This window comes from Alternaria metachromatica (assembly GCF_023757995.1).
Source record: "Alternaria metachromatica strain BMP 0045 chromosome Unknown scaffold_51, whole genome shotgun sequence".
Lineage (NCBI taxonomy): Eukaryota > Fungi > Ascomycota > Dothideomycetes > Pleosporales > Pleosporaceae > Alternaria > Alternaria metachromatica.
The window spans coordinates 47,307-73,169 of NW_026055542.1; the positions used below are offsets into that span (position 1 = coordinate 47,307).

A 25,863-nucleotide genomic window follows, 5' to 3' on the forward strand; every position below is an offset into this window, starting at 1 on the left:
TAGAGTTAAAGTAATAATAGTATATTATTATAATGCTAAAATCTATATTACTAATATTAGTACTATTTTCTCTTAGATACTCTATAGAGATTTACGTTTAAGCCTACTTATTAGTTTAGAAGTTTTATAGTATTTAATACTTTTATTTTTTAGGCTATAATTAGCTTAGTAGCTTTAAGAAGTTTTTAGTACTATACTAGTATGTTAGCGTAGCGCTAGCGTAAAGGTTAAACGTATAGAATCTTAGAGAAGCGTATAATTTATAAGATAAGGTGGAATTAGAGAGGCTGGGCCGGGTCACGTGAAAGATTAGCGCGTCAATATTGCGCGCTGTTCCCCGAACGCGTTCACTGCGAGTTGCCACGGCGAGAAGTCTACACATTTTGTCGCAATTTCATCCCCACTCCACCACCGCAGCTTGAGAGCACCGTAGGCGTAGACCTACGTATGCATCGATGATTTGCACAGTCACGAGTTAGAGCGCAGGCTTCACCTTATCTTACCCCGCATGCATGCATGTGGCACGACCTGGAGCATGATGTCGACTCTGGCTCGTTTGAGGCGACCGCCGTGATCCCACATGTCTCGCACTACTCTCTAGCCGCTTATACTTAGAGAGTCTTTCAGCCTTGCATCACGGAAAAAAATCGTAGTCGTGCCTGACCATCTGGGCACAGTACGACGAGTGCGCAAACATGAGGCTCCTCAACACGTATACCCTGACGCTCACGACGTTCATTGGTGAAACACCTGAGTACGTTATCCTCTCACACCGGTGGGAAGACGAGGAAATTCTCTTCGAGGATGTGATGAAGGTCCCTATCAGCGACATCAGCAACCCAGCCCGAGCCAAACGTGGATTTCCTAAATTGCAGGGGACCTGCGCACGCGCGCTTAAGGACGGATTCGGTTGGATCTGGATAGACAATTGCTGCATCGACAAATCCAGCTCTGCGGAGCTTCAAGAGGCGATCAACTCAATGTTTCGGTGGTACCAAGAGGCTCAGTTTTGTTACGCTTATCTGAGTGACGTTCCCAACGGACAGGCTGGATTGGATGTAGCATTCAAAGAGAGCTTGTGGTTTACCCGCGGTTGGACCTTACAGGAACTACTGGCACCGTGTAGCGTCGAATTTTACGCAGCCGACTGGACGTTCATCGGCTCTAAAGCATCGCGAGCCGAAGAAATCGCAACTATCACTGGGATCGCCCTTGCTGCTCTTCAGAATGTCTGGGCAGTTCAGAAGGACAGATATCTCGCTGCAGAGAAAATGTCATGGGCTGCGCATCGACGGGTCACTAAGTCCGAAGACATGGCTTATTGTCTGCTCGGTCTCTTCGATGCGAATATGCCATTACTTTACGGCGAAGGGGGACGTCGGGCATTTCGCAGGTTACAGCAAGTAGTCTTTGAGAGCGAACCCGACTATACGCTGTTCCTCTTCGCTACTCACGATAATACTGATGCGGATGGCCCTGGTGTGCCAGAGCATGCACCATTGCTCGCGTACTCAGCCAGGCAGTTCTGTAGGAGAACTCCATGTAGGGAGTGTGCGAAAGAGCCAACGTGCCTTCCTGATTACATCGAATATTCTCGGATGGGCAGCGTCGTTGACGCACAGTGGAACGCACTCAACGACCCCTCCCTGAAGTTGGTCAAAAGCGGTGTGCAGTTGAAGGTGCCTCAGACTGGATACAAACCGGGCCTCCAGTATCTTCCATTGATCACCAACCGCTATTCAAGGAAGCCAAGTGGAAAAAAGGACGGATTGGTCGCACTTTTGCCTTTGACCCTGACAGGATACAAATTCCACCTCTTTGGGATCGTTCTCGAGCTGCTTCCGACATCCAATTACGCTCGCCTCAACACAGCCCCTATTATGGTAGATATGAGGAGCCTCAATAGTGATGCCTTTGATCCCAAAGCTCTCATAGTATCCGACGTTATCCTCTCTCCAGTCGAGCACATGGGTCCCGACCGGGCGCTTGCCTGTTTCGAGTTCCACAGTTCTTCATTCATGGTATCATCTTGGGATAGCAATTACGTTCATGTCCCGAACGAATGGAAACCTGAAAGCATCTTCACAATGGCCAGCACCGCGTCCCACAGCTTTGGTTTGACGATAAGGACGTCCAGTAGCTCCTCAAGAGTCTCTCCCGTAATTATACTGGGCGATTCCATAAAGGATATTCGACTGCTAGGCGTGGAAGTGCAAGGCGATGATGGCTCAACGTCGCGATTGACATCAGAAGGGAGCAGCCTTGCGGATCGCATAACAATCCCCCTGGAATCAGCACAGGCTTGTATCCACGTTACTCTTCGCCGTTTATGCACCACATTAACCGGCCACATCCTTGATCAAGTCGATGTGCGTTTCCGAATAGATATGGAATACGTTGCAGACGATATGCACGGTATCGAACCTGGAAAGATGAACAAGGAGACGAAAGATAATGATGCGGACGGACTATACTGAGACTGCATTCTACACACTTCTCTTTCGACTCAGATTGCTACGCATGCCATGTCGCACCGAGGCCGAGCCTGGCCTACATCCATGCCAGCGCCAAGTCTCGAGCCAACGCACTAAGCTATATCTACGCATTCACATTTATCGCTTTCTTTACCACGCAACGAAAAGTAGCCCGATGTTGGCATCACGCCACAAAGACAGCCTCTCAGGGATCTTTTGGGCATACGAAAAAACCCACCACCATACAGGAAGATCACCAGTGGGTACACTGGGTACTTCAGCTGAGACATCAAGACTACCGATATGCACTGTAATTCGCGCAGGCTGGAGCGGCTTTTGCATTGGCATCGTTGCATCGATAGTTTTGGTGGCAGCAACTGCGGTCGGCGTTTCCTGGTTGGCCCAAGATGCCGACGCGTACGCAGTCTTCGCATTTTTTGCCTTCTTGCTTATTACGGCCAGGTGTGAGTGTATACATGTACTGAGCCTGAATGTCATTGACGACAAGTCAGCGAGACTCGTACTGATGGCAGTAGTGAGTAAGGCCGAGCTTTGAGGCTCATGAGCTCGATCGCTCCCGTGAGAGACAATATCGCGGCGAGGCCCTTGTTGTTGAACTTATGATACACGATATAGCTCTAGATAGCTGTCACTAGTAAATTTCGATTGTACACAACAATTAGTTTTCAATCTACCCAATCTGTCAAGCATCCACACCTCATCCATGAATGCCGCGTTCTCATCCTTCAACTTCCTCGTCATCATCATCGTCCTCCTCCCAATCAAACCCACCCTCCTCATCACTATCCTCCAACAACCGATCAACAATATCATCCTGATTTTTCCACACCCGCTTCACAAGATCGAAAACCCAATCCGGTCTTACCTCCACCTTCTCGGCGGCCTTCTTAAACCGCTCCTGAACACACACCAACCCGTTCTCTACGTCGTTAAAAGACGGCACTTTGGTCCTAACCATCCCGAGAACATCATCCTCAATCACAATATCCAGTGTTTCCAGCTGAGCCTTTGCGATGTCGCGGAAGAAGTTATTCCAGTTGCCGCAAAAAGCGTTAACAATCGTCAGGTGTTTGAGACTTTGATGGAAGTGGTTCAAACAGTCTTCGTGCCATAGAATACCATTTGCCGATGCTTCAAATCGGGGGTCGTATCGAATGGTTAGGGACTCAAGTTCTGCTGCCTTCCAGCCGTGGGTGGCTGGACCCGGATTGTTCGCAGATCTGACCTGGCCAAAATATAAAGTCAGGTCGCGTAGGCTGGGGAAGCTGTCATTGGTTAAGAGTATTTCGGTGTGAACCGGTGGGGGGGTCTCTCGAGAATAGACATTTGTCAAGGTGAGTCTGTCGTCGTTACTACTCCCAACACGAAGGAATCTCAACGATAGGTGGTTGAGACATAGCTTGTTTGTTTGTGTGAGAACCTCGCTCAAGACGTATTTCGAAACGGAGGTCTTGAAGGATTGGAATCCAATAGAAGGTACTGGCATTGCGAAGTTGGTTGGGTGGATTTCGGCTCGCTGTAGAGCTCGAAGTGCAACGTCAAGGCCGATCATCATCCCGCTGTATGCGATGGCCTCCGAGCTTGCGTCTCGCTTTGAGCCCCTGGCATATGGGCTCCTACATCCCTGTAAGCGGCCGTGCTCTTCACCAACTTCCTTGAAAAGCGTTTCGTAACGGCTCCAGGCATCGATCTCGGGTTCGACGAAGGCGAAAGTATGTAATTGCTTGAATGGAGCCAAGCTTTTCGCGATGGTGGTTATCAGCCCCTCTTTCGCTAAGACGTATTCGGCGACGGCATCATAATGCGCCCCATATAATCTGGGGTGTACGATGGAAGAGTACCATACTTTGCCGAAGATGGACTTATTTTCCTCTTTCAACTTTTCCCAGCGCGACTCCAGATCAGGTAGAACTATTGTTCTCAACCAACCCACGTTCATATCTGAAGAAGATTCGGGAAAGAGGTTCTGTGCGTAGTTCCTACTCCCAGCTACCCTGTCGTTTTCCATCTCTTCTGAAAGCGTGGAAGCGTGCGCGAACCTTTCCAACAGGGCGGTTCTGCGTTGCATACGGAATCTGTCCTGAGCCGATACCGTACGTTCCGTGACTTCTTTGATTGCATTATTATGTCGATGGTTTGCTTCGTCTCTGAGAGCGACAGGATTTTCGTGATATTCCTCATAACAGCAAGTCATGCGAAGAGACTTGATCGCCTGGGCTAAGGCATCCACCTTGCTGATTTCACTCAACGAACGAAGATCATGGGGACTACGAATGTCCCAAGCCTGTGGTGAGATACCAATGTCAGCTGTGCCGATCGTACTAGACGACATTCCGCTCCTGGCGCAACTTGTCCTTGCGTTAAAGCGGGTGATGGACATACCTTTGCTTGGAGAGAATCGACGAGGTGCGATTGGGCACACGCTTTAAATCGCTTGTTCACCAGTCGCATCACCGCCATTGGCGTGCCACCAGCGACCACCAAGTCTGTAATGAGGTTTAGTAGCTCGTTCGGTAGACTGCCGAGTTGCGCTTTGTCGTCGCCGATATCTGCCATAACCGCGTCTGTGGAGGCGGCCATTGTCGGTCCTGGAATGCTCTTTATGTATCCTAAGGATATTAAGTGTGAGGATGAAAAGTAAATGTTGACATTCAAGACGGTAGCGAAGTATGTGGCACAGTATGTACCTCCGTAGCAGTGGGGTCGTCTAGCGTGGCGCTAGCCGTCACGCAGCAGACCCTAGTACCAAATCTTCGAAGGCCTTCGCGTGCCAGCGTTCAGTCATCAGCGACGCGACGTAACTGCTCGGGGACTTTGTTAGTCGTTTGAACACATATGATGCATCGCAGTCACAGTAATGTATGTATTCATATCAATTAGTTGTCCCATATCATGGCTGCATACTACCGAGGGGAACCCCGCACTTTCGTAAATGCTCAATACGCCTGCAATGCCCAAATAGATACACGCCCAGCCCATAGATCTCTGCATATTTCATACGCTCAACGCAGCAGGAGCCGCTATCTCCTGCGGTGGGATGGCCACAGTTGCTTCTGGCTCCACTTCAGGCACCTTGACGCGCTTGGCCTCAGGCTCGTCATCATCCCGTTCCTTGCGCTTCTCCTTCCGCTCGACAGCATCACTTTCTGGATTTGCTGCTTCCTTGACCCGAGCGCGCTTAGAAGCGCGAGATTCGTTCTGCGGTATGCCCAGATGCTCGTCAACAACGTTGGCCTGCTGTAGCAAGTCGTCAACGTTCTCCAGGCCCAGCGCCTTGATGCAGTCCGTGTAGCACTTTGACTTGTTCATCGCCTGGTACGCTTTCTCCTTCCCGGGTATCATCTGACTGAGCAGATACTTTGTGTTCCCCCACCGGTTCTCTACTTCTAGCGCGAAACGCATGTATTCGGTGACAACGGTCTTCCACTGCGATTTCCACTCGTGTGGCCCGCCTTCTGAGTCGGGTCGGAACACGCTGGGGTTCTTCTCGGCTGCGGTCGCGATCATTGCGCCGTCGACGTTGAACTCTTCCGCGAGTTTGAGGGCTTCGGTACGCGATGTGACGTCGCCGTTCATCAGGCATGCGACGCCTGCTTCGTGGCATATCTCTCCGATCATCTTGAGTTGGTCTCGAATCGCGCGCTCTCTGGGTCGCATGGGTGTGGTTCTACAGTGCACCGTGAGACCCGTGATGCCGGTGCGCACCAGTCTCTTCACCAATGCCGCTGTCTCTTCTGGCGTGTCCAGGATTCTGATCTTGACGCTGATGCCGATCTCGAATGGCTTTCCCACTTCTTCCACGAGACTCGTCAGGATGTTGCAAAGCAGGTCTGGTGTCTTGAGCAGCGCTGCACCCATGCCGCCGGAAGTCGAGAATGGCTTGGGGCAGCCAGAATTGACATCGATGCCTGCAACATCCGCTGCGACCATCTTGGCTGCCTGGACTGCCAGCTCCGGATTCGCCGTACCAATTTGATATATGAGCTTTCCCTTCTCCAGCTCTGGATGTATGCGGTATAAAACGCTTTCGCGATTCTCGGGATCGAGGGTGGGGTTTTTGATCTTTGAAGTCGGGAGGCGCGAGAACTCCAGGGTATTCGTGTGCGGGTTAAGTCGCTTCGTGGTGCCAATCATGGCGCGATCGATGGTCTCGGGTCCCCAGACCAGGTCGGCGCCGTACTTCAGCGCGAGGAGGCGTGATGGCAATTCACCGGAGCGCACCATAGGCGCAAGCACCACTTTGCCACGGTAGTCGACGCCATTCTTTGGGATAGGGACGCGGGCGGGCTCGTTGGAGGCCATGACTCGTGTTATCGATCGTGATAGGGTTCGAAGCATAACATGCCTTCACAGGAAGAGGGCGGAGGATTGGGAAGTGAGTGGGGAGGGAAATCGTAGCGCGAATCTGAAAGTTCAGTGCACGTGCCTTCGTGGGTGGGGTTAGCGCGGGGGCGTCACTGCAGGTACAGCCAGACAGCCCCTTCGCCATCTTCTTTACATAGCGAACTTCGCTGGACATCTTGGAGAAGACACTCAATATTGGGCATTCATTCAGAGGGATGCTCCTATCTATGAGCTTCGAATCCTTCAGATCCTTTCGCAAAACCGCTCTCATTTAAACAAATACGAAACTTTCTCCCAGATAAGCCAGTTCCTTCTTCCGGGCTTCCTTCTCCATGGCTTCGCGCTCGAACTTCAAGCCTTCTCGCCAGTCTCGGTTGAATACATAGGTATAGGTGGGTCGGTAAGTCGATTGCGAAGCCGTTTCCTTCTGGCTTGCGCTAGGGAACTTGCGTTTCAGAGTACATTCCTCGTCGTTCTCACATTCTGAAGAATAGACATAAGCATCGCCTACAAACTCCCAAAGCTCCGGTTCATCGTTCACAGCACCCTTGACCTGTCTGATCACGTATAGGATCGGCGCCCCATTCAGTGCTATCAGAATATCATCAGGCATCACACCCGGCCTCGTCGAGCTGAGATGCCCTTTCTTGGTCTTGAAGAGTCGCCTGTTGCGGGCCTCCTGCATGGCGTCGAGGAATTTGTATGCGTTCGGATATTGGGCCTCCGCTTTTAGAAGCTCTTCGGAATCCTTCACGCGAGTATAAAACCTCGGGTATTGAGGCTCTGTCTCTGCTCTGCGTAGTGTAAGCTCATGAGCAGGTATTGATGCAAGCAAGAGTGACATACTTCAGATATGTGGGGTTGACGTTGGTGTCTCTCAGTCGTCGACCCATCGCTTGAAAGTCAAGATACCAATCGTACGTTATTGTCTCGTCTTGGTAACGCTGTAGATTATCCACTAGCGTGCGCCAAAATTCTTCGAGAGATCCATCATCACCACTTTCCGCTTTTGTGTGACCAATCGCAACATCCGCGATCGTCGATTCCCAATGCGCGATAGCTAGCAAATGGCCCCTTTGTTCTTGTCTGGGCGCATCTCGGGTCGAATAAGAAAAAGGCATCTGCGCGAACACCTCGACGACTTCATCGAGTACCTTGCCGGCTAGCTTCAATTGGTCTTGTTTTATAAAGGAAGGGTACCAACGTTGCAACTTTCCGATAGTTGTATACCGAGACGGACTTCTGGGGTCGTAATCCCTTGGCGTATTAGTCGAGCCTGGGCTAGATAGATTCGGTGCCCAAGATGGCAAGCCTTGGCGTCTATCAAGTGCGCATGCCCAGCTGATCCACGTCCAAAAAGTTCCAATTTCCCGGTCGGAAGCTATCTCCAGTATGAACTTAGTGACTCGAGTGAACAGTTCTTCTACTGATACGTATGGTACATCTGGGTCGAGGCAGCTAAACACGAAATACTTCGGGTTCATCAAGCCTAGCAGACCAAGAACATGATCCTCGGGTCTGAGACATACTTGTGGACGTGACATGATGATCGCGAATGCTAGCATCATGATCTGGGTGCCCTTGCTATTAGTATTGGGCCCTGAAGGCTGAATATATCTTATACCCCAACCGTGCCGTGCGAAACTTCGAACATGGAATACCGTGGTGTTCGACGCCGCTCTTCTTGTCCCAGTACGCACGGAATGATCGCACAGATGGGCGAGATTCTTGGCCTCATAGTACTCTTTTTCGAAGAGCCTGTAGAGCACTTCATCCCTCATTGCATCTTCCATAAGTTCCCAGCTGCATTCATTGTCTCCACAAAGGAAGGTTGGCTCTTTCGCTAATGCCGCTTCTTGTAGGACCCACAACCTTTCAAACCAGTCGTTAAATACAAGATGAGACAGTGCGGCCTTTTCATCCAATGTAGCAAAGCTCAATTTTTCGTACAGGTCGTCGATGTCCCTGTGCGGTTGGCTGGACTTTACATCGCGCAAATTCTCAAGAAAGCAGATAGCGGCAGGGATGCGCTCTTGGTGCTGCGAAGTCCCGAGCCATATCCAGACTCTACTCGCATTCTGGTAAACGTGATTCATCAACCGAATCTGACTCATCTTCTCTCCAGGGTCCGCTTGGTTGATACAAATCGCGTCGATCCAGATCGGTCGCATGGTTTTGCATCCTCCGCGGCGAGCAAGATAAGGTAGAGCATTATATAAATTGCGGTGCACTTTCGCAATACGTCCGTTCAGACTGATGTCAAGAAGTTCCGAATCAGTGCCCCAGACATAAGATAGCGCATCATACTCGAAGCTTCTGAAGAACGCTTCGAAGTGAAAGAGGTGTATCTTCCAATGGTAGCCGTCGTTGGTCTGTCTGGGTGAGGGAGTGAGCAGACGGATGCAGCCCGGGGGCAAGTAATGGTAGTGGAAAGGGTTGCGAGCTTTGGGAGGTTGAGGAGATGGAGGAGATGGAGGAGGAGGGGGATGTCGGTATTCGTAAAATCGTCTTCCAAGGAGACGACAATTACCCTTGCATTCCAAGCTGTCGTCGGCTGCAGTCGTCTTATCTGAGTCTGTCGATCGAAAGTGTAATAGCCCTGCCACTTTCGCTTTCATTTCGTATAGAATCGAATCATTATTAGATCTTCTTGATGATTGTGAAGTACGGGTAGGTAGATGCAGAGTATGATGTAGAGAACTGAGCGTCTGAAGTGCGGGGTGTGACTTCCGCATCCTGGGAAGGTGGCACAGTCAAGAAGCATGTTGACGTGGTTGACTAAGCTCAATCGAGATCAGGCTATTCACTATGCACTTGAGCACGCGCACCTTATACAAGAAAAAAGCTGAACAGATCCAGAGCCTACCCCAATGCTAGGTGACCTGCTTGTATGCTATTATGTCGATTTAGACTGCAGGCCTGTTTAATTTTTCTATTGGTTGACGTGCGCGCGATCGCTTATAATACCGGGTTTGTCTGATGATGCATAAACGCTCGCGTTACCCTAGAGATGTTTTGTTATGAGACCATCTACTTGTTGAGGTTAGTGCTACCTCTAACTGACACGCTTCATTACTTCGCTGATCGCTGCTAAATATCCATGAGTCAAGCATGAATTCCTTGCGCCCTCATTATTCATCCCGCTTCCGAACGACCCCTACCCCGTGCTTTCCGTCGCCTTTTGGCGTGAGCTTGACCTCCAGCCTCTCCAAAGGACCCTCATTCAGCGACTCGTCCACACGATCAGGAATGGCATTGTATACCTGGCGCGCCGCGATCTCCACATTCCTGGCCTATCTTTTCAGTCCGCGTGCTCTAACCCTGGGAGTGTAACTTTCTTTGCTAGATGAATACAGAGCTCACCGTCGTGCTGGAAGCTGACATGGCAGTGGCTCATGTGTCGCTTGACTTCGTGGCGGTAGTCGATGTCTTTACGGACTTTTGGTGCGCTGCTCAGAAGGAGCTTGTGCGCTACGACAGCTTGCTCGCCGAGTGAAAACGGGAAGAAGGGAACTACCTTGTCGACACGAGATTCGAATGCGTCCTGCTGAACTTAGCAATGTAGGCGTCGTCTTACACAGACGAAGTTCCTTACTCCCCAGCGTCCTTTGAACAGGTCCATGAGCTCGTCTACGAGAGGCACGAGATCCGCCTCTTGCTTGTGGTCATCCGTCAAATGCGCGAGCTCTCGGTTGTAGTACGTCTTGATGGCTTCGTCACCCAGTATCCAGATCGTCTTTGAGCAGTCGACTTCCCGATTCGTTCTACGGTCTGTATATTTACCTGTTGTTCATGTTAGCATTTTGACGAATCAAGTAATCGCTGCATCGTTCGCTAACCTTCCATGATCGCGAGTAGCGAATCGCGAACTTCTTGCGTAGTCTTGTCGAACTCATCGAGAAATACGACCGAGCATTCACTACGACGATGCGACAGAGGGTTGTTGAGTTGTGAACCATCACTTGAGCGTTCATAGCCTTGATGTGAGCGGAGGAGTTGGGTATCGGACATAATTTGTGCGCACGAAATGCTTATATGTTTGACGCATAGCAGGTCTCGAAATTGTCCAGCGAGCTCCGTTTTGCCATGTCCTGGAGGGCCGGCAAACAACATGACAAACGGGTCTGGAGATTCCTGATTCGAGTCCAATTGGTTGGCTATGCGCTGCTGCATGTCGTGTAGTACGGGGAGTTGGCCAATGATATGGTAGGTGAGGTTCATGAGACCTTTTGCCTGATGCAGCTAGGCTTTCTGATTCTCTCTGACTGTGAAGGGCTTGCACAAATTGGCTCGGTGCAAGTAATACCGCTGACTGAGGTTGAGCCCGCGGACTAATGTAGTGCGAACGGACGCATCGCACCATGTAAGGGATGAAGTCTCATGTTCTTCCTGAGATGACCAGGTCTCCGAAGGTCTCTGCAGATAGTTTCGCCACATATCCTGAGGTATCGTCTTGGGATCAGCGCCACCCGCAAGTAAGAGCTTTACCATCGCGGCCGTGTCCAGTAAGTGGATATGACCATGGATGACCGCAAAAGCAAGCGCCGGAATGAAGTGCGTCGTGTCAGTGCAACCCTCTGGATTGAAACCATAATCCAGAAGGACGTTGATCAGCTCAGGCGAGTTCCTTCCAATGGCGTAGTAGAGGGCGGGCGTAGACAGATCGACTATCTCTTGGAATTCCTCCTTGTCGTTGCGATAGTGCTCCAGATATTTCCTCACCGAATCAGCGCTGCAGCCGTGTGAGATTGCCGTACACAGTTGGATCGTATTGAACAGTGCAGATCCTCTGGCTTCCAGGAGCTCGGCGTCCACCGTCATACCAGGGGAGTTTCTTGAGGCATCCGATAGATGGTACTTGTCTTTAAGAGCCATGATGTACACACCAATCTTGTCGTGGTTGAAGGTCGCCATTCGTGCTGATGATCGCTGGATTGAGTGAGTAGATGGTTATCTTGCGTAGGTTACAGGGTTGGAATTTATCTAGCAGACAAGTTCAATCAGTCAAAGCAACCCAGAAGTCAACAAACATGCAGAAGGTTCGGGAAATGAGACGATGATGGTAGTAATGACGCGCACCGCGAAGCTCTGCCTGGACCCTAAAGATACGGAATGCAAGTAAACCGACGGATCGAGCTGGGTGCGTGTTGTGACTGGGTATTTCGGCAAGCGGCATATATTCGCTGGCTGGAAGCAATCATTCCTCGGCGCCCTCCATTTCGACATCGCCTTCCTCGCCCTCTTCCTCTTCTCCGCCTTCAGCCCACCATAAGGTGGGACCAAGACCAGGTTGAGCCATGGAGCCCTGGACCTCACATTAGACATTGTCTCAAACCCGATTGCACATGACTCACGATAATCTTCCATGCCGTCGGTCTCTCTTCGATGATCTCGCCCTTCTCATCCTTTTCTATAATGGTCGGCCTTTGATCGTACCACTCTTCATGCTCTACCCTGAATAGAACTGGCTCGCCCTTATCGAAGAAAAGTTCTGTGCCTTCAGAGTTCCAGATCCACACCATCTCAGCTTTGGAGAAGGATGAGTTCTCTGGTAAATTTTGGTAGGGAACGAAGACTTCCGACGTGAATTCCAGGTCAAGAATGATGCCTTCTTCGTTGGATGACTTGATCCGTCCGTAGATGATTTCGCCACGGAAAGGGCGGAAGACGGTCATACGAAATTCGACTGTGGCTAATGTAAGTGGATATCTTGAGAGCGGCGCGACATTACTGACTGTTGACGTTGACAAGTCCAGTCCCGTGACCGATCAGACCTTCGGTCGCTGAGATGAGATCCCACATGCAAAGGCAAAGGCCAATACCAGGAACGATCCTGTTGCTGTACTTGTCGTTGACTACATCTTTGATAGCTTGTGCGCTAGGCTTCTCGAAGTCCTGCGGCTTGATTTGTATCAAGTCTTGAATCGTGGTCTATGCAAAAATCAGTACAAGATCCACAATATGCGCACGACGCGATCCCCGGTGACTGAGCCTTACGCGTAGTCATAGTCAAGTCCCGTCTTTCTCTTCCGCTCAAATTTTCTGACGCGCAGCGCGAAAGCGCGTAGGCGATGAAGACGACAACGGATTTGGGAGCAACTTACAAGTATGAACATGATCGCAGCTTTGGAGGCTTCATGGGTATAAGAGCAGAGAATCGGTGGCTACCTGGACATGGTGGATATAGACAATGGAGTTGATGGTGAGAGTCCTCTGGGTGACCACTAGCGCTGCGCTAGTGGTATCGATAAGGAACTTTTGGGATTTGCGGACTCCCGAGGCGCGTCGCATGTCCTGCAACAGCCATTCCAGCGTTTTCGCGATTTTCAGCCTACCATCATTCGCTTCTTGTAACTATTGTACCTAATGTCTTAGCACTTTTGTTCGCGCGCAACACGAACTTTCTACCACCACAATGTCGTCCTTCAGATTTCCTCCTCCGCCTCCGCCGCCGCCGAAGGCTACATCCAGCGAGCAACCATACGCGAGTCAACGGGGCGGCGCTGCCCGAGGAGGTGGTGATAGGGGTCGCGGGAGAGGCGGCAACCAGAATCGTGGAGAGGGCTTCAATAGCTCTGGAGGCAATCCAAGAGGGGGTCATGGGCAGAATCGCGGTCGTGGAGATGCGCGCGGCAGAGGAGGCCAACGAGGAGGCTATCAGAACAACAGAGGCGGCGCAAATAACAGGGGAGGTTACAATGCCGGCAACGGACAACATCAGACGAATGCGCCGCCCAACACTGCCTCCCCGAATGACTACAACAACTCGTCCTTTGCCGGCGGCGCGCAAACATATGGCGCGACACAGCAGCAGTACGACCCCAACGCTCTCGCCCAGGTCATGTCCTATATGTCGACACCCGCGGGTGTACAGTCGATGGCAGCATACGCCAACCATATGACAAGCACAGGCAACGTCCCCTTGCCCCAGTCACCACAGTCCCATCAGTACCAACCAAGCCCTCAATACTCGCCGCCTCAACACGCTGGTCAGAAGAGAAAACTGAACGACCGAAGCAGCAACGCACAACAGCAGCGAAACCAATCGCAGCCAAGTTCGAAGCCACCTAGGGCCAAGGCCGCCGTACCCCCACAGGTGCCCAGCTTCGGCTTCTCCTTGCCTCCACCTCCTGTGGTGCGACCTGACAACAAGAAGCGCAAGGTCAATCTAGGGCTCTCGAAGCAGCCAGTTCCTGATGAGAGTAGCGATGAAGAGGACATTGACGAAGAAGCCGCGTATACGGAGAAGCTCAAAGGCGGAGGCTTCGCGTTCGAGCATGGAGGAGAGATGATTAGCATTCAAACAGGAGCTGAGGTCGCTGCATGGATCAAGGACAGAAGACGGAATTTCCCTACACAAAAGAGGATCGTGGAGAAGGCAGAGGAAGCTGCGAGGAAACGAGCAGCCGAGATAGACTTTTTGCGCAGAGTGAGCGGCAAGCCCCCGAGAGAGCACCACGTCGGCGACCAGATTCAGCAACCGATGCCACGCGAAAGGAGGCAGGAAAATACGATTAAGAAGGAAGACGGCGCAAAACGGGATGCCGAGAATCGCAGACAAGAAGAGCTCGCGGCTTTACGGAAGAAACTCCACGAGAGCATGATAAAGAAGCAATCTGCGCCGAGCGTGGTGGATCTGGGTCTAGGATACGAGAGCGAGACAGAGTCTGAGGCCGAAAGCTCAGTATTATCAGAGTCATCTGTGGTATCAAGTTCCGAAGAAGAGGAAGAGGAAGAAGAGTCCGACTCAGACGACAGCGACGAAGCGCCAGAACCCACATCTTCAAAGATTGCTCCACCAGTCATTCGGGTTCCTCCTCCCCCGCGGGCACCAGTCGCCGCAAAGAAGGAAACGAGTGTCTGTAGCAATTGGAAGCGCAACGGGAAATGCCCTTATCTCCGAAAATGCAAGTATCAACATCCTCCCAAGGAAACAAAGCTGCAGGGATTGTACGAGCGCATGGTTGAGCAAGAGCTGGTCAAGGCAGACCAATTGGCACTCGATGCCATCAAATACTTGGGACAGCATGGGTTCTTGGGCTAAGATGCTGAATGGACATGATCGCAGTGCTTCGATAGTTTATTCTCCAATGACATATGTACAACCTTGGTTCCCTACCCATACTTCGTGCACCTTGTTCGCATCGACATCCCATCTAGCGCCGGGACCTATTGTTTCCTTTGTCGCGTCGGGGTCATCAGGGTATGTGTACGTTATAGAGCCATTGAGTACGAGATGTGTCGTCTTCCCGCTGTGCTTGTGTGGCGAGTAGTGCGCATTGCTATGAGGAAGTTAGTCTACATGCACTGTAGTAGAGCCATTGTATACTCACGGGCTATCGGTCCACGTAAACACATGGTCGAATCCCCAAGACCGAACTTCGCTCTCTGCTTCTTTCCGTGACTTGACCATTGTGAATGTTATTTGCGTCAAGAATGTCAGTGCTCATCGTTCGATGATATCTTTGGCCATGCTGGACCCTGAGTGACGTCGATGGGCTTGGCGAGGCTGCATAGGCACATGTCAGAGCTAGACCCCTTTCACTCAGCGCCGCAAACAGGGCAGCCCCCATTCATTCACCTTGCGCATGCAGCAAACGTCGGAAGTTGCGTGTCAAGCTCCAGCAGGTATTAGCGATGCATGTGCTCCACCAATTGGATGATCAAACGCCGATGCGGCAAGCCAAGGCAGGCACGAGCTGACCATGAGGCTATTGCGCCCGCGTCAACGTCGCGGCCCGCACCCCTCATACCTTCACAATTAGATCCCGCTACCACCCCACAAAGGCTTTGTAGTCGCGAAACTGAGTTGCGCATATCTTTGATGCGTATTGCATGTATGTTAACTATACCTGCCCATCAACCAATTGCGCAATCGGGAAGGGATTACTGACACCTCAGAGCCAGCTGAGCTGCCTAGATTCAGCCATTACTCAGGCACGCGTACGCGTCAAGGATCATACACCGCTGCCACTCTGCACTTTGCTGCCGCCTATCAACCCTTCCGCCGCTCCTCCTGACTTCACTCTCTCTTCGACCCCACTGTATCCGTAATATCATCACAAGATGTTGCCCGGCAAAGACGAAGACAAGGACCGCAAGCTGGGTACGCCCAAGGCCGACAACCCAGAACTTCAAGCAGGCGGTGGTACAGCATCTGCCTCTGCTGCAGCTCGCAAGGTCGATGCCTTATCACCGCTGCTTACGCAACACCTCAAGAAGCTATACGACCAGACCACAACGCACTACGACTTGACGACAAAGAAAGGTCAACAACAGTGGCTGGCTGAAGAGCAGGAATGCTCCGGGCAGAATGCTGAGCTTCTGGCCGACGGGTCATTCTCCAGCTTCGCCAACTACTTCATGTCGGGCTCAGCAAGCGTCTTGAAGCCTGCGCAACCAGTCGACGAGTCGCATCCCATCTCCAACTACTTCATCTCCTCGAGCCACAACACATACCTTACCGGCAACCAGCTGTCAAGCGACGCCAGCATTGATGCCTACAAGAACGTCCTGATGCGAGGATGTCGCTGCGTTGAGGTCGATGTCTGGGACGGAGACGAGCTTTCCGACTCCAGCTCTGACGAGGAAGCTGCGAGGGGCAACCCCGGATCAAATGATGCAAGAAAAGACAAGAAGAAATCAAAGTCCGGTCTAAGCATTCGTCAAAGGCTGGCCCAGAAGTTTGGCAGCAAGGACAAATCAGAGGAGGAAGAACAAGAGACATCAGAGTCGCCTCAAGAGGACGCCAACAAGGTTCAGCCCTGGCATTCCGCTTCCTACACATCGAGAGCCGAGCCTAGGGTATTCCACGGTTACACTATGACCAAACCAATGACGTTTCGCGCTGTGTGTGCTGTCATTAGGGACTACGCATTTGCTACGTCGAACCTGCCCTTGATTGTCAGTCTCGAAGTACACACTGGTCCAGAACAACAGGAGATCATGGTCGAGATCATGAACGAGTATTGGAAAGGTCTGCTACTTGAGTTACCTCTCGATCCATCGCAGGGTCTGCACGAAGCTCAACTACCCACCTTGAAGGACCTGGAGAATAAGATCTTGGTGAAAGTCAAGCGTGGACATCTGAAACCAGCTGCGACTGAACCACAGCCTACGACGCTTGCCGCGCCAGCGGCAGCACCCCAGCTACAACATACCATGAGTACCGAGTCTGCGGCTTCGGACGACTCTAAAGAAGCTGCACCAGATGGCGAGAACAACCCTCCAGCGCCGAAACCCAAGGTTATTGAAGCGCTATCACGATTGGGCGTTTACTTAGGAGGGTACTCGTACAAGACTCTCGATGCTCCAGAAGCGAAGGTTCCTACCCACGTGTTCTCTTTGTCAGAAGGCACACTGATGGAAGTTCACGAGAACGACCCCGTCCGACTCTTCGAACACAACAAACATTTCTTCATGCGCGCATACCCCAAAGGCACGCGGTTGACATCAACGAACTTGAACCCTTCCGTCTTCTGGCGCGCAGGCGTGCAGATAGTAGCGCTGAACTGGCAACGCTGGGACGGCGGTATGATGCAAAACGAAGCCATGTTCGCAGGTACCGCCGGATGGGTTCTCAAACCAGAAGGCTACCGCAGCACGAGCCAAGCAGCGACACAGAAGACCGCGATAACTCATCACGACCTCAATCTAAGCATTGAGTTCTTCGCAGGACAAGACATTCCTCTGCCGCCCGATGAAGACGATCCAAAGGATCTCAAGCCTTATGTCAAGGTCGAGCTGCATGTTGAGTCGCACGAAGAGCGCAACTCCGAACATGTGCCCGGTGATGGCAAAGGCACGAAGACCATCGACCCCGACCTGAAGAAGGAGACTGAGAAGGCAAGGACCACGAACCCCGATTTCGGTGGTGAAATGGTCAAGTTCGTCAATGTTCCTGGTGTTACGGAGGAATTGACATTTGTCAGGTGAGTCTCATCTCTTTTCTTTCGCTACGTGTCAGGCACATGCAGGTCGCCATGAGAGCCTCAAGCATCAGCCTCGCACCTACCCACGGATGCTTCTGCCGGTCTACCAAGAGAGGTGGTAGAATGGCGGTCATGGGGTCCGGTCGGGTGACATTGCATCATTCCGCTGCATACGCGCTGTTACGCTGTATGGAAAACGTTGAAAGAGAGATTCCGAGTGAGCAGTCGTGACACGGCTGTTGAATGAGGGTCGGGATCACTGCACCTGCAGATCGCCGTTATTCCCGTTCACGCTGTTCCAGCGCCAGCGCCTCGTCGTTTCTTCGATGACACCGCATGACTCTGCGTCTGATCCAAAGAATCGGGTTTCAGCGTCGAGCTATGGGGCCGCTGCAGTGCCAAGGCGGTATACTGTTGTGTCTTCCGTCCATCGGCCGTCTCATAACCGCTTCAATTCGCAGTGAGAGTAGCTTTGCTGTGTGCAACTGAACGTGGGCGCGATGCATCCCTTCGACACGCCATTGCTCGATATCCCATTCGTTGACTGACCATGTCCGTGCTAACCTCTTCCTCTCAGATTCAAAGTCATAGACAAAGAGCGCTTCGGCAAGGATGACCTAGCCGGCTGGGCATGCTTCCGCCTCGACCGCCTGCAGACCGGCCTCCGCATGCTGCATCTCTACGACTCAAACGGTGTCATCACCAAGGGTGTGCTATTGGTCCGCATCACGAAGACGGTCAGTACGGCTTGAATCAACTATATCTGTTATTCCTGACCGCTACTACTTACCGACCTATGTTCTTGTTTCCTTGGAGCTGGTACACACTTTACTAGGTGCGCTGTTGTGGCTAATGCTGTGCTTTAGTTGTTGCCGAGAGGCGCGCGGGTGCAGCGTGGGAACCAGTTTGATCATGAGAGTTTGTTGCGGCCTCAGCATTTTGTTCATAAGTTGTGGGGTGAGAAGCATAAGCGGGGTGGTGGGCTGAGGAGAAGGCTTGCGTCGTTATGACGGTGACCGATGCTCCGTCTTGGAGTTTACTGTTTGTTGTCTCGGGGGTGTGTGTGGGTGATACACTGTGCGGTACCCACTCAATTTACTATGCATTTATACATCATAAGAAGAACATGTATCCTGAATCTCTTACGAAAGCATCCGCATGGCGTGCAACACGATTCAGTTTCTTCGCATCCAGCCTTTGATGAGTTGATGTCGGCAGTTTCGGGGTATAGTGTTCGCCCAAGTGTCAGCAAATGCGCGCAGAAACCAACGCCTATCGGCTTCGTGGAATGGGTCAGGAAGGGCTACCGGCTCGAGGAACACAGGATCAGTTCGCACCAGCAAGCACAAAGGCTTAGCTGAAAGTGTTGACATCACCTCGTCCCACGCGGCAGCATCACCCGAGCGACAGCCGCGGTGTGTACGACACTGCGACTGTTGACACGGCAGTTGCCTGGACACATCTCCTCGAGGCAGACAAAAGCGACGCCTGCAGTGTGACTGAAATCGGAGGGCAAGGCTGATGATCACCAACGGCCACCTTTCCGACCTTATGCGGCTCTGTGGCGGTACCGTGCATGTTGCCTGGCTGGGGATTATCTCCCGGGTGTGTCGCTACACCCACCAGCTCGGTGTGTCGCTGCACTACGGATTTCCCCATGCAGATTGGCGTCGAGCCTGGCGTGGTTGAGTCGAGTCTTTGACGAAGATACTGTGATATTGGTGCGATGTCATTTCTCACGATGGTTACAAAGAAACGTTGTCCCACGATGCAAATGGGTCCCAATCAAGTGCCGCAGACCTGTTGCGCGGGTGTAATCGGATGGCTGGTGGTAAGAAATGAGGGAGGTAATCAGAATTTGCTGGCGGTACGTACCTCGGCCGATGCTGTGTGACGAAGATGTTGAAACTCACTCCGCGTGGCGTTGAGGCTGTACCTCTTGGGTGTCTTGCATCATGCAAAAAGTACCTTGTTGGTTGTTTGAGCGGGACGCGGATGCATTTGGCCAGTCGTGGATACTGGTGCTGGAACATATTCAATGTTGCCGATCGACGGGAACGGAGGTCATGGGCTTTGCAGATGGCTCCATTTGTAGCCATCGTCGGCTGCTCATCGGTGGTGTATGGAATGCCCAGTTCAGACGTGATTCAACCTGTAGTGATGAGCTGGATACGAGCAAGCCGTGCCGAGCGGATGCTACAAGAGCCTTAGTTGGGTTGGGAACTTTTCTGAATTCATCGGTGTAGCGCGTGCACCAGATCAAAAGTGAGCACCGAGCGGCGAAGTATGATGTGAGTAGCTAGCTCGCGAAGTGAAGCGACTGACAGCTATCGCTCGGTGATGAGAGTGACGGGTGGGCCTCACGGATCAGACCCGGCATGCTGCGAGATACTCTTACTCTCAGCGTTTGACCAAAGACTAATTCTGCTGAGGCGGTCTCTCGAGCCCGGTGTACGACTAGAGAGCAAAATCGCTGGGGACTATCGAACGTGCTTCGACAGTCTTAGTGGGTACTTAGCACCATATGGTTCATTTTCCCGGAGGTAACAGTATGTCTGGATCCGGGCAAGTCTTCACAATTGTGTACCCTGGTTAATCCGAATTCGTGGTAGCTTTGATGAATACAGCTATCGCATGACCATGACAGAGTAATTTTGCCCGATAGCTCACTTGCTGAAAGAAGCATGACAGTGCCATTGTTACCACGCGGGTTTATTCGACACGGTAAGCGGACGGAACGGCCCCTTAGTCTGGGGGATGCAGTACACAGATTAGCGCCAGACTAATGGTGGATAATACCCTCGCATCTTCGTGTGAGTTGTCGGGTCGACAATAATGACGTAGCATTTCCAACGCCCGTAATTTGTACCGTTGCTTGAAGGAACTGGGTTTCGAATTCGTACTGTCTACCTGTTGCCGAAAGGGTTTGACCAGCGATGCCAAGCATCGGTACGTGAAGGAGCGGTGTAGTGTTCGGGAGTAAAGAGTCGCTGTCGGGAGAGAACGTTTAGCCACGGGTGCTGCACGAAGAAACGAGACAGAGAATGCCTACTCCGTTTCAGCTGCGGCGCAAAGCATGCAGCCGAGATCGGACTGAGCGCTGTGCCACGGCTTTCAAAGCAGTTCATCAGGGTCTGAGTCGGAAACGTGGGCGCGAGGACAAAGAGCTTAGCAAAGGCACTGTTGCCGACACCCTTCCAATATCCGGAGGATTGGCATGAGAAAAGCCTGGGTAAGAGGCAAAGGAAACTGCTGCGTTTCGCTGGTTATAACACCGGTGCTTCATCGAGAAGTATACCTCAGGTGTAGTAGTGCTTGAGTCAGACGTGTTAGTCCCATCGACAACAGACCAAGTGATGATCCACAAGTAGAGGAAGCTCGGCGATGTCAGTAGGATAGTCATGATTGGTCGATCGAAAGTTTCGACTCGTGACTATATTGCACCGCACACGAGAGCTTGGAACGCATCCTCAATCTGAGGAAGATAGGGACCGGGGTTTGAAAGATTGGTATAGTACAAACGACAAGCCATTATCTCTGATCGCGATCTCGTGGCTTGGCTGCATCTTTCAGACGCTTGAGATTGGACAGCTCGAATTGACATCCGCTGTGAACGTACGACAGTTGTAGATGGTCATACCACGGAAGGACGGCTATCGGTATGAGCTAAGAAGCGAAACGGCGATCGCAGTCCAAACGGGCGGCGGGTCGCGGGTTGTATCGCCAAACGGTTTGGCTCATGCAAGGCTGCAAAAGCATCGAAAGCCTAGACTGTGCAGAAAGGCGGGGACAGGGCGTAAGTTTGCTTGCGGCTGCATGTTACAGGGCTTGTAGATAATCGTGGCTTCGTTAGCGCCGAACTTGACAAAATGAAAAAGCGACGAGGCTCAGCGAAACTGACGGTGCCGTGACACGCACGTACACTATCCAGCAAAGATAGGGTAGCAAACCATAGTGGTGCCATTGAGTTCTGACCGAATGATCTCAAAGTAGCTTGGCGATTCCGAGTTGGTGTGATGGGGACAGTGCTGTTTCATCGCATATTGATGAAGGACACCTCATGCGGAACGCATCTCTTCGTCGTCAGCGTCAAAATGATCCATCACAATATGCAGCTGAGCTCCTTGCGTACCGGTATTGGTTCCGCAGTCCAAATCTTTGTGGCACCAGTGTATACAGCCGTTGGCAGCCTCTAAAGCGACTTGCGGTTAGGTAGACGATCTGGAAGTTTAGCGTCCCCGGGATACTGGTTGACATGTACCTGTCCATATGCTCCCAGGCAGGTGGATAGACATGGCGCAGGCATTTTCTGATCTGCTCTCGTTGAAAGTGTGCGACGCCCCATGCACATCGTGCAGGTCACAGGCACGAGAGAGAGTCGTCTCCTTGAATTCGGAAAACTGCAGACTGATGCGAGCGGGCGCTACAAGCGCACTGCGAAGCACAAGGGTTACGCTAGCGATAGAGAATCCTGGTGTACCGAAGCCGTTCGGGAAGTTGAGAATGTATAAAGACGCGTCTCTGGCCTAGATGAGAGGTACTCGATCTGTTCACCTTGATTCTTCAGTGTCGCTTCACATTCCTTCAATCCTGCAGTCGTATTTTGCCCGCCTGTCTCTTCTAGATCGTCACTGTCATTCGCTTCAACCATGTCGTCCAAGATGCAACTCCAACACCGGCACCTACCCAGAAGCGTCATCTGGATGCACACGCCCATCGACAGAGTAGCCATTCCTTGTATGAATGACGCTGAAGGCATCGTCACTATGCCGGTGAGTCGAAAGCGATCATTGCTTTGGCGTCCACTGATCGTTATAGGTACCCGGTCGTCGCTGCCCTGCCTGTCTCGAGCGTGGAGACACGGTCTGGGTTATCCCTGGAAAGTGCTGCATTCAGTGCGGTACTCCCGTCAACTAGACGGATGCTACATCACAGTGAGTATACACTGAGGCGACGCTGTGACATTGACTGATCACCGTGCAGGACGAACGTAACTTCCGAACTTGAGCCTTCGCGTACTTTCCGGCGGTCGTCATGGCGCGCTTAGAGTGACTTCCGCATCTTGCGTTTGGGGGTTGTTTGTCTGCATTTTCAATTGTTGTCCAGTAACGTTGTACTTGTACTTGGATTGGTGGATCTGTAATCAACTCAGACGGTTCCATGTGGCTTAGTGCTGGTGTGAGCGGTGGACTCGAGCTCAATCTACGTGTGTCAACTTGGTGATCAGCGAGTGCCTATTTTGGATGTGGCTACTCTTACCGTCATGCCCTCAGTGAACACTGTAGAGTGAAAGAGCGATTCGTGAAGTGCAGGTCGCCGACAATTGTGAGAGTCCGTAAATATTGTAGCGCACCCACGATATTCTGAGTTCCTGTGGAATTGACGTGATGGCGCCATCTCGAGCCGTGACGAAGTTTTCGAATGTGATGTAATCAGAGCTGAGCGTGGAAGGGGCCGATGGAGCTTTGCTTGGCGAGTCAGGGTCCAGGAAAGAGCGGCCAAGAGTGGGCAGCGGCTGACGCAACGGCGGGCGACGGCATAATCAATCGCAGCCTGTTGAAGTGACCCGTTCACGATTTGAGTGTTAGCAATAGAGATGGAAGTATGACTGATTAGCACTGTGTGACATGCAAATACACGGATGAATTAAGTGAGATAGCTGGATCGGAAAACAGCCGAACAGTGTCCGGCGCGTGCAATGTCAGAATGTCAAGCCTGACTACGATCCCCAATAAACGCCTATTCATCCCAGCATATGTGGTGATGTATGCCAAACCTCAACGCCATATCCAAATATATTACAGATTGCCATTTAGCCCAGGAAACAAAGCTTGGTCATTATAGTCGTATTGTGTGGGACCGCAGAGGCCGGATCGTGCTTGGTGCGCATGCTGGCTCGGTCCTATATCGCGTCTCGCTCGATGCCCCCTTTACCGGGTTGTTGGGTGACCTGTGGAGTACGCGATGAGGTGTTCATTTCCCCCCAGTTTGCCGTTCATGTTGAGTCATGACCCATCGCATCTTATCGCGGGTTTGTTCCAACGAATCGACAAGTTTCTGTGCCTCGCGCTCCTTCTCTGGCAGTGCGCGTCGCAGCCTCTCTGCTTCCTGTATGAGACCATCCATCTCTTTCCGGTGCTCTTTTTTGTATACCTCCATCAGATTGACCAGCTTAGCCTCGGCCCGTGTGGATCGCGAAGATTCGTGTTGCAGCTGGTCGCTGATGATGGCTTGTCGCTTGATCTTGTCGGCGTCTTCGAGGCGCTTTCTCCGTAGCTCGTTGAGCTCGTCGTTGATTTGGCGGACCTTCTTCTCGTAGCCGTCGGTGATGCGCTTGAAGCCGTCTCGTGCTGTTTCGAGGTTCGTGTCTGCCATGCCCCTCATCTCGTATGCTTGCGAAAGCTGTCGTTGCGTCTCGGATCGTGTGTCGCCCAGCATCCGCAGCGCTTCTTCGGCTCGCTGTTCGGCGGACTTCCTTCTTTGTATTTCGGCGTCGAGTGTGGCCTTGAGTTCTTCGAGCTTCCGGTCTTTCCGCTCTATGGCTCGCGCATTGGTGTCGGCGAGCACTTGGAGATGTTGGTGCTCGGCGCGGGAGTCTTCGGCTTTGGTTTGCGCAGCCGACCAACGCTTGGCCTCATCTTCTCTTGCGAGCTTCTCGGCCCTGAGTTCTCGTCGCAGGCGGTCGTTCTCTTGTGTGATCTTATCAATATACTGTGACGTCTTTGAGTTGGGGGTGCTGTAGTGGTTGGGGCGGGCCCACGGGCTGTTCTCATCGGCGGCGGCAGCCATGGCGGCTTTGTCGACAGCTAGCGGGCCTGAGACGTTGCGGGGCGATGTGTACGAGGGCATGGTGGTGGTCGAGGTCGTGCGTGCTGGTGCGGCGTTCGCAGTGCGAGAAGTGTCGTCGGTGGTCCAAGCTGACCCGTTCATGTCATTCCTCTTGCGGGCGGTGAAGTTGAGTTCGGGGAGCAATGGGGCCGAGTCTTGAGAGGGTTAGCATCCAACGTTGTGAAGGCGCGTTTCAGGAAGCGGCATCGGGGGGCCAAACAATGCAATTGTGCAGCGCAGCGCGGACAGGAAAGATGTTTATGCGGCGCGTCAATCAGGACGATGGGTGATGCGCTGTGTTTGGGCACGCCAGGGGTCCACCCTAGCGCTAACTTACCTGGAGCCGTAGCGGCCGCGACTACCTTCCTTCTGCGAAAGGGAAGGAGCGGCATGCTTCGAGTGCGCAATGCGGCAGGACTGGACATCTGTCTCTGGATTAGTTTTGGTTTTTCGAGAGCCGTCGACCAAGATCTAAGATCCAGTGCTGCTGCTCAGCAACTGCCCACGAAAAGGCACGAAAAAGAATGCAACTGCAGCAATCTAGCGGAGATTGCGCACCACCAACAGATGACTGGGTTGAGGGGGACTCATACCTTGCTGATGGTCTTGTCGTGCTCCGGCGGATCTTCACAAATCGTTAGCAACCTCTATTGTTCTTCACTCGTTGGTATCTGGCAGGCGGCGAGGTTGGGCGGATGAGGTTCCAAACGGTCGTTATATCACGAGCAACAGGAGCGGCCAAGTCAAAAGCAATGCATTTTGCAGTGAAAACTAGTCTAGCCCTTTGAAGCGCCTACAAACCTCCCCTTCACTTCAGCTTGGATTCATCGTGGTCTGGTAATGCTGGTGTAGCAGTTCGCCAATCAGCGATGATCCCCGTTCAGGAACCCGCTGTCAAGTGGGGCGGAACCCTAGCAACTGCCCTACGGAACGTGACGTGTGCGTTTCCCGCACGAAACACCGTAAGACTGCTAGGCTCGTCAGCATGAACGCGTTCGTGCCGGGACATTGCGAAGCTTACGAGTATACTGGGGAGTCCTTGGTACTCCAAGATTCGATCCTTTCGCACCGAATTACCACCACGGAAGCCAGCGGCCATCACAATGATGCTCATGTATCAAAGTATTGAGCCTACTGTAACCCGCAAGTCTGCCTGCTCCCTCCGTCACAACAATATCGCAGGCAGTATACCCCACATTGCACTACCAACGTGGCTGAGCCTCACCGCCCCCAGCATGACTGTGTTGGGAGTCACTGTGTAACAT

General features: G+C 52.1%; 10 protein-coding genes across 10 annotated transcripts; 3 read left to right on the top strand and 7 right to left on the bottom strand.

Moving 5' to 3' along the window:
• Positions 1-695: 695 nt before the first annotated feature.
• J4E83_010744 (uncharacterized protein) lies at positions 696-2,477 on the top strand (the record flags this gene model as incomplete). The annotated part of the gene is made up of 1 exon (XM_049337624.1): positions 696-2,477. The coding sequence occupies one exon, from the start codon at positions 696-698 to the stop codon at positions 2,475-2,477; it is 1,782 nt and encodes a 593-aa protein (XP_049183247.1).
• A 736-nt stretch (positions 2,478-3,213) lies between these two features.
• On the bottom strand, positions 3,214-4,434 carry J4E83_010745 (uncharacterized protein; the record flags this gene model as incomplete). The annotated part of the gene is made up of 1 exon (XM_049337625.1): positions 3,214-4,434. One exon carries the CDS (start codon positions 4,432-4,434, stop codon positions 3,214-3,216), a length of 1,221 nt encoding a protein of 406 aa, XP_049183248.1.
• Positions 4,435-5,489: 1,055 nt separating this feature from the next.
• Positions 5,490-6,797, bottom strand: J4E83_010746 (uncharacterized protein; the record flags this gene model as incomplete). The annotated part of the gene is made up of 1 exon (XM_049337626.1): positions 5,490-6,797. The coding sequence occupies one exon, from the start codon at positions 6,795-6,797 to the stop codon at positions 5,490-5,492; it is 1,308 nt and encodes a 435-aa protein (XP_049183249.1).
• Positions 6,798-7,110: 313 nt separating this feature from the next.
• J4E83_010747 (uncharacterized protein) lies at positions 7,111-7,732 on the bottom strand (the record flags this gene model as incomplete). Its single annotated transcript, XM_049337627.1, has 2 exons — positions 7,111-7,633; positions 7,686-7,732. The coding sequence occupies 2 exons, from the start codon at positions 7,730-7,732 to the stop codon at positions 7,111-7,113; spliced, it is 570 nt and encodes a 189-aa protein (XP_049183250.1).
• A 2,408-nt stretch (positions 7,733-10,140) lies between these two features.
• J4E83_010748 (uncharacterized protein) lies at positions 10,141-11,753 on the bottom strand (the record flags this gene model as incomplete). The annotated part of the gene is made up of 4 exons (XM_049337628.1): positions 10,141-10,383; positions 10,435-10,610; positions 10,679-11,065; positions 11,414-11,753. 4 exons carry the CDS (start codon positions 11,751-11,753, stop codon positions 10,141-10,143), a joined length of 1,146 nt encoding a protein of 381 aa, XP_049183251.1.
• Positions 11,754-12,036: 283 nt separating this feature from the next.
• J4E83_010749 (uncharacterized protein) lies at positions 12,037-12,955 on the bottom strand (the record flags this gene model as incomplete). The annotated part of the gene is made up of 4 exons (XM_049337629.1): positions 12,037-12,144; positions 12,194-12,525; positions 12,575-12,770; positions 12,944-12,955. 4 exons carry the CDS (start codon positions 12,953-12,955, stop codon positions 12,037-12,039), a joined length of 648 nt encoding a protein of 215 aa, XP_049183252.1.
• Positions 12,956-13,254: 299 nt separating this feature from the next.
• Positions 13,255-14,883, top strand: J4E83_010750 (uncharacterized protein; the record flags this gene model as incomplete). The annotated part of the gene is made up of 1 exon (XM_049337630.1): positions 13,255-14,883. One exon carries the CDS (start codon positions 13,255-13,257, stop codon positions 14,881-14,883), a length of 1,629 nt encoding a protein of 542 aa, XP_049183253.1.
• A 36-nt stretch (positions 14,884-14,919) lies between these two features.
• J4E83_010751 (uncharacterized protein) lies at positions 14,920-15,252 on the bottom strand (the record flags this gene model as incomplete). The annotated part of the gene is made up of 2 exons (XM_049337631.1): positions 14,920-15,121; positions 15,173-15,252. The coding sequence occupies 2 exons, from the start codon at positions 15,250-15,252 to the stop codon at positions 14,920-14,922; spliced, it is 282 nt and encodes a 93-aa protein (XP_049183254.1).
• A 653-nt stretch (positions 15,253-15,905) lies between these two features.
• J4E83_010752 (uncharacterized protein) lies at positions 15,906-18,522 on the top strand (the record flags this gene model as incomplete). The annotated part of the gene is made up of 2 exons (XM_049337632.1): positions 15,906-17,770; positions 18,348-18,522. The coding sequence occupies 2 exons, from the start codon at positions 15,906-15,908 to the stop codon at positions 18,520-18,522; spliced, it is 2,040 nt and encodes a 679-aa protein (XP_049183255.1).
• A 5,221-nt stretch (positions 18,523-23,743) lies between these two features.
• J4E83_010753 (uncharacterized protein) lies at positions 23,744-25,023 on the bottom strand (the record flags this gene model as incomplete). Its single annotated transcript, XM_049337633.1, has 2 exons — positions 23,744-24,753; positions 24,936-25,023. 2 exons carry the CDS (start codon positions 25,021-25,023, stop codon positions 23,744-23,746), a joined length of 1,098 nt encoding a protein of 365 aa, XP_049183256.1.
• Positions 25,024-25,863: the final 840 nt, after the last annotated feature.